This window comes from Saccostrea cucullata, unplaced genomic scaffold (assembly GCF_032062105.1).
Source record: "Saccostrea cucullata isolate Sc308-1 unplaced genomic scaffold, CSIRO_AGI_Scuc_v1 ctg23794, whole genome shotgun sequence".
Lineage (NCBI taxonomy): Eukaryota > Metazoa > Mollusca > Bivalvia > Ostreida > Ostreidae > Saccostrea > Saccostrea cuccullata.
In genome coordinates this window covers 1-7,312 of record NW_026919708.1, presented here as the reverse complement: position 1 = coordinate 7,312, position 7,312 = coordinate 1, and the positions used below count along the sequence as shown (strand labels likewise).

The 7,312-nt window shown below is 32.7% G+C and overlaps 1 protein-coding gene across 1 annotated transcript; it reads right to left on the bottom strand.

Moving 5' to 3' along the window:
* Positions 1 to 895: 895 nt before the first annotated feature.
* LOC134236220 (ESF1 homolog) lies at positions 896 to 5,202 on the bottom strand. Its single transcript, XM_062718382.1, has 6 exons — positions 5,011 to 5,202; positions 4,786 to 4,889; positions 2,093 to 2,232; positions 1,852 to 1,982; positions 1,355 to 1,636; positions 896 to 1,199 (listed from the first exon to the last, which is right to left on the bottom strand). Exons 1-6 carry the CDS (start codon positions 5,191 to 5,193, stop codon positions 897 to 899), a joined length of 1,143 nt encoding a protein of 380 aa, XP_062574366.1. The 5' UTR covers positions 5,194 to 5,202; the 3' UTR covers position 896.
* Positions 5,203 to 7,312: the final 2,110 nt, after the last annotated feature.

Here is a 7,312-nt window from a genome sequence, read left to right as displayed (position 1 = left end):
CACCAAAAGGGAGTTGGGGAGCGTTTGGGGAACATCTTGACGGTTCCCGTTACAATTAGCACTAGTTAGTGTTTTGATCTTCAGACGAAAAAGCATAATATCATTACTTTGTAATATTGTTACATTTGTATATATATACATACGTGTATACGAGCTCACAAAAGGACTTCAGACAATTTTTAATCCATCATTTTGTTTTTCAATTCTTTTTTTTATATGATTGTTCAAACTAATTGGTTAGAGCAATTTTCAAGGTAACCAAATCAGTTCACACGCAAAACAGCATATTATGGTCTTCTTTTTTTATCAAAATAATTTAAGTAAACAGTGCGATTCAAAATGAAATTTATTGCTTAGGACAACAGATGTCTTCTGTTTTTTAAATATGAATTTATGGCACATGGTGAAACACATGCATTTTATCAGATGTATAAAAACTTCTTTTTTTTAAAAAAAAACCCTTATCTTTGATATATAAATTAAATATATTAATCATGTTTTATTAATAATATAGATTAAATCGTTTAGATTAAAAAAAACGCCACAAAGTGATGGAAAATAACTCAAACGCATTTGCATAAATTTCTGAGAGGTTAATAATATATTTATAATAAGCAGTTAATTTTTATTTTAAAAAGCTCATGTATTATATCACTTCAATAATTTGCAATCAATAATGTACAATTTATTATAGTACATAGTATTGGCTTTGAACTTCTACACAAAAATATAACATTCAATATATTCATAGATATTCACTCTAAAAGCGATATGTTTATTGCAGTCATATAAAAACAAATGTTCATCTTTATGGTTAGTCAAAAAATGCTCTCATCTTACAGTCATAATTCATTCCAAACATTTATGAAAATACATTCATGAAATAGGATTTCTGTTTACTTCTTGAGTTTCCTCTCCTCTGGTAGGACGTATCCCTTACACACAAGCGGTCCGCCATCGTGAAGCAGAAGGGCCGGCCACACACAGACTTCCACAGTTTTCCCGCGGCGGCCATGGAGGGAAAACAAGCCCTTGTCGATTTCTTGTCCTCTCTCGGGACTGATGATAACCATAGGCGGATCCTGCATACACATGTACCAACACAGCTCCACACATTTTCTTACATAGGTCAAGGTACGTAGATCTTCTCTTATCCCTTCATCCGTGACAAGATTTGGCAATTCGACTTTGATGAAAAACTACAGTGTAAAAACGATTATTTCAATTCAACCCAAACTTTATTATTAAAGAAGTAAACATTTTAGAGAATTATTTTATTAATTTTTCAATTCTAAAATTAAATCATAAATTTGTTAGACAAGTGTATTAATGTATACGATTCAATGAATTTTACTGTGGACTTAGTCTTGGCTGAAGTTGCTGCTGCAGCCTTTCGGAATTCTCGGGCGTGACGCTCGATCATAGGGAATGCTGGGTCAGCTCTGTACTTCCTGTCTTCTTCCTCTTCTCCAGGTCCTTTCTCTTCCTCCCCGTCAGGTTCATTCCCTCCATCCTCCTCTTCAGGTGCTTTATTGGGAACCTCCTCTTCTTCAGATTGTTCTGGTTTATCCTCCTCTTTCTTTTCCTCTGATGTTTCTTTACCAGCAGATTGCTGTATGTTTGGTTGTTCTGCAGACTTAAGGCAACAGAAAAAAGCATTTATTATTGCAATGTTTCGTTAAATGCTACTTAGAGTTGCAGCAAAGAAAATTATAGCTCTTTACAGTATTGGTTTACATAAATAAAACAAAAGATTCTTGTTTCTTCATTAGTTAACATACATTTTATATATAAATATATAATAAGTAATATTAATAAGTAGGTGCGTACTTCAACAGTTGTTTTACTGACCTCCAGAAGTTCTTTATTTTGATCATCTGAGCTAGCTTTATCATCGGTCTTCTCACTGGTTTGATCTTCACTGTTTACCTTTTCATTCGATTCTTCATTCCTATCCAAATTTGGTTCACCAGGATCAGCTGCTTCTCATCAGAGGTCTGCTCCCCCTCTTGTATTTTATCAGAAGTTTCCTTAGGTTTATCTTCTACGTTAATACTTTTATCTAACTCAGTGTCATTATTAATATTGTTACTAGTGTCTTCCTCCTTTTCAGGGTCAGTTACTGTTGTATCCTGGTTATTGGTGTCATTATCTTCCTCCGATGGTTTGGGTTGTTCACCTGCCCCCTCTTTAGTTAAGTCTTTTTCACTACCTTTTTTATCAGTACCAGTGCTAAGTAAGGGAAATTGACGAGTAAAATATCCAAGTTTGAAAAAGATGTGTCAGACTCTGTGGTATCTTTTATCTCAATCTCTCCAGGATACATCGTATCGCTTAGGAATGAAAATTACCATTGTTAATTGACAATACGTCGTCGATATATCTGAAAGTCGAGTTGAAGGTCACAGCAAGTGTTTTCATCTTTTCACACTTAAGATTTTGCACAAATTCTGTTTCATATGAATACAGGTCTGCTTATAACGGAGCACACCTGGTTCCCCATGGGAATTCCAATAGTTTGTTGGAATACCTGGTCTCCAAAAACCACGTAAATATTGTCAATCGGAAACTTAAGCATCTTCTTGATGTCATCTTCAGAGTACTTGTGTGTGCAATCAGAGTGTGTTTTAACAAAATAATTTTGCAAATGACCAATGACCAGGAAAGTAAGTTTACGAGTTCCAATTTTATTGAAGAAGCAGCTGTCAATGATATAAAAAAAAGTCTGGGTTTTAATTTATCTTTGGGAATCGTTGTGTTGAAAGTTGAAAAGTTCCAGTTTTTTAAGCTGTTGGTTTTGGTAAAATCTTGTGATTTCAAATTGTCCAAAAATTCTTTGGAATTTTTTAGTATCCACATCTGATTCACACCACTTCTTGAATATATAGTTGCACAGTACACAGTTTTTCCTTCACTACTGTCAATATTTTAGTGAGGAGTAACGAAAGAGGATTGGTTGAACATTTACTGGAACCCTAAATGTTTCCTTGCTTGTGAGGATTCTTATGAAGTTTCGAAATCCATAAATCCATAATATATATATATATATATATATATATATATATATATATATATATATATATATATATATATATATATATATATGGTAGTTCAAATTCGTTTTGGCTCTGTGGAATATTAAAAATATTCAAAACTGACCTATGATTTTGTAGATTTTCTTCCTTAGAAAAGGGAAGTAAGAGTATACGTAGGATTACCACTTTAGAATGAAATCCAAGTTCTTCTAGAATACAATTTATATAATGAGCCTTACAAACAAAGACAATTATGTAACCTGCTTTATCAGCAGGGACCAGTACGTACTGGAGATAACGAACAGTATTCAACAGAAAAGGTCCATAAAACAATACAAAATAGGAGCAGAGCAAACACGGACCTCCGGAATTTCAGAGGTGAAATCAGGTGCCATGAAGGAGTGAGCATCCCCTGCAGACAGGTCTCACCCCCGTATACATGCTCTACGTATGAACATTTTGTGAAATGACGTAAATTGTTGACAAACAAGTTGATATAAAAAGAAAATCAGCAGTCTCCTTAAAAGTCATTTTCGTAAGTTCTAATTTATACACTGAATTGACGACGGATTTTTCTTTTATTTTCCGATCACGACGAGGCGGGTGTGACCGGTCAGCAGGGGAGGGGGTGCTCACTCCTCTAAGGCACCTGATCCCGTGATTTTGTTTTGCATTGTTTTAGGGACTTGAATATTGAATACTGTTTGTTATCACCATATCCTTCAATGATTACGTCTAATTCCGTTTTTATCGTCCGCGTGGCGCAGTGTTTCAAGCGTCTTCTGTAGAGTCGAGCAGTAAGCAGTAAATCATTATGCGGGAGTTTGAATCCCACTGTGGGACGTGGAGACCGGTCCTTCGGATGAGACCTATAAACCAAGGTCCTGCAGTAAGTGGTGACACGAAAAAGATTTCTCCCTGCTCAATGGACCAGTGTACCGAGTATACGACAAAATTTGAAGCTCACCACCGGCAAGTGGTGGCGTCTCCATATGGGTGCAAAATAATCGACGTCAAGCAAAATACAATCAACCAATCAATCATCTTTTATTTCAGAACTTTTAAAGAGGATTAGAAAATAAATGATGTACAACTTTTTAGAAATAGAAATATTTACATAAAACACTTGTGTCAATGTATTCGGCAAAGCAGATTAAATTTTGTTTGTTTGATCTTTGTCTAGCAATATTGAAAAAAATTTCTCTGAAATGAAATTGTATGAGAAATGGTTGTTGATGATATTACGTTTATTTAAGTTATATTTTAAACAGAAAAAAAACAATGCATGAGAAAAAAAACAAAATATATAGTTTACTCGTTTAAAATTAGAATGATATTTACATTGGGGTATCCAATTACATCAACCAATTGTTCCTATCTGATTTTATGCATTATAAAAATTAAAGAGTGTATCAGGAAAGATGTCATCGTTTTCCTCGCCGTCTACATCATCCTTTTTAAGTTTAAAGGCTTCAAAAGCCTCGGACCACTTATCAGCAAAATGTTGACTGTACATCTCATCTCCCCCAGTCTGGTGGGGCGTTGGGTGTCAATGAGGTCCGCGATGTTAGGGTTACCCTCAGTCAATTGCTGTTGAACTTACTCAATCTATAAAAAGTTCCTAAAAGCTTTAAATTCATTATGATTGTATTTTTATAGTATATACGACAAAATAAAACTCCATAAAAACGTCTTATTATCATTGAAAAAATTCTCTTGCTTCATTTATATTTTATCTAATGACATTTACCTCGTAGAAAGATTTTCAATTTCTTCTGTCTTTTCCTTCAACTCATTTTGTAGCTTGTAGAAGTTGTGTTTGCTGACGATAACATTTTTGTCAAGATCAGGGCCCTTTGAATAAAAAAAGGGATTTCAGTTCATGACAAAACCAGCAAAGCAAACGGGTGGTTTTTATCTTTTACACTATGTCTACAGCGGTTTTCCCTTTATATTGTATTTTATGTCCTGTTACCACTGCTCGGCGTGCTAGATCTAACTGTTTTTCAGCCAAAATACATCGGCCAAAGTCTCTCCAGGCATCCTCGGGTTTTACTCCATACTTTTTCATATCAATTGTCAGAAGAAAGTGAAACAGGGTTCTTTCTCTGAATTCTTGTGGAACATCATCAGGTTTACTTAAAGTTGAACTGGCCATGTTAAATATGTACTGGAGAAAATGAAAAACATCTTATGATTATCAAAATAAGAAAAGAGAAGGTTTGCATTTTTCTTCAGGAACTATCATTTATTCATAGATATTTTCTTTCTCTTGCTGATATTGACATCAATATTGATTGCCTTTGGAAGCCTTAAAAAGCTGTCTAATCAAAACGTAAAATGGGAGGTTAAAAATGGAACTACATTAACAAATTATTTAAAAACAATTAATCAATCGGTCTAGAAAAAAATCGAAGAAAAGAAATAATGGAAAATTTGTCCGATCGAAATGTGAAACAGAAGATGTAATATAAAAGGATTGACAAAAACAAATACTAAAAGATCACGTTAGGTAACTACGAAATTGATACGAAGAATACGAGGGTTTTTCGAAAAGTTCGTGGAAGATGTCAATCTTCATTATATTACTCTCTAGAAATTTAAAATAAGCACAATATAATATGTAAAACTATTTATTTTGTTGATGTGTGAAGTTTCATTCCATTCGATTCAACAGAAATTAATTTACCTCTTTTAAAATCAACATGTTTAGTACCCATGGGGCACACTTTAACTGCAATGTAGGGTCAAAATATAGTGTCAAGTATTTCTAAAAAAAAATACTATCCCTACACATTCCACATGGTTTAATCCATTGCCCACTCATTAAGGATATCCTCAGCCAAGAAGGATAACTCCAAAAATTACAATTTAATTTAAAAATGCATCAAAATGAAGGTTAAAATTGAGATTTTTTTCATGCAACAATTTTCATTTTATTCAGCTTTATCTGCAATTAGAAAATGCATTGCTGATATTCCAATTCGCTTTTTCTGCAAAAATATTGGAGATTTGACAATTTTCAATATAGAATATGATTAACTTTAATTTTTAAATTTAAAGAAATACTGTGGATATATTTACATAACTTTGTGGATTCAGAGTTACTTTTATGAGTATTTTTGATTACTTTACTGCTAAATTTATAAACCTGAAGATCGGACTACCTTAAATTCTTTCCCTAATACATGACATATATTTTTAAAGATTTGCTTTCGTTGTTTGATTTCCTTCGTTAAGGTTTTAATTTCTTAATTACTTAAACTTGGCTTCCACAGGATACGCAACTCTGAAGCGTCTATGTCTTTCCTTGACGTTCCAACGTTTCAAAGTTTTTGTTTAGAGTTTTACAGTTAAACCGTAGCAAAATTGTTTTCAATACAGAGTCTCTGTCACTCAAATACTGCATGTACTATTTGTACACACATGCATAACTTGTTCGAGACATATTTTTCTGATTCCTCAAACGTTTTTAGAATTTATTAAGGATTTTTCCTGAGTAAAACACAAAATTGCAATAATCTGCTCTGTAGTTTAAAACGTCATCGTTTTTGTCGTTTTCAATAAGGACTACCTATCTTCTCAAGTTGATTTCTTTTCAACAAAGCAAAATATAAAGCTTTAACTTGGTATACGAATCGATGTAACAATTTTTAATATGAATTTTAGGTTGTTTTTTGTTTTAGCTCCATTTTACAGAGATTGTGACTCAGACGTTATATAGTGTATCGTATTTTAAATTTTTACCTGCTCCACGATCCGATTTTTCATTTTCGAAATCTGGATAAGTTTTGAATAAATCATAATATTTAGGAAAAATTTAATACAAATCATTTGGATTTATTATAAAAAAAATTTCTACCAAATTTGGATACATATTACGTCAAATAAAAAAGATATGACGGAAGTCCACGAACTTTTCGAACAACCCTCGTATAAACGGAATACAGTTCACTAAATTCATCTGGTATTTTCTAATTTAATTTTAAAAATTTTCAAGAGACATTTTTTGTCTTCTTGATTTTTCAAACTATTTGCATTCCTTCAAAAAATGCATAGTCATCATTCGTCCTAGACAATTTATAATATTTGATATTTTACTCAGAAAGTCATTTTTCAGGAATAAAATCAAAATGATACTTAATAACGGCATAAATATTCAATCATAATTCTTCTTAATATTTATGCAATTTTTACAATTTTTAAACCTTATAGCATCAAGAAAATTTAATAATTAGTGCAATTACTCAGTTGCTATTCAGGGACAACATCAACAA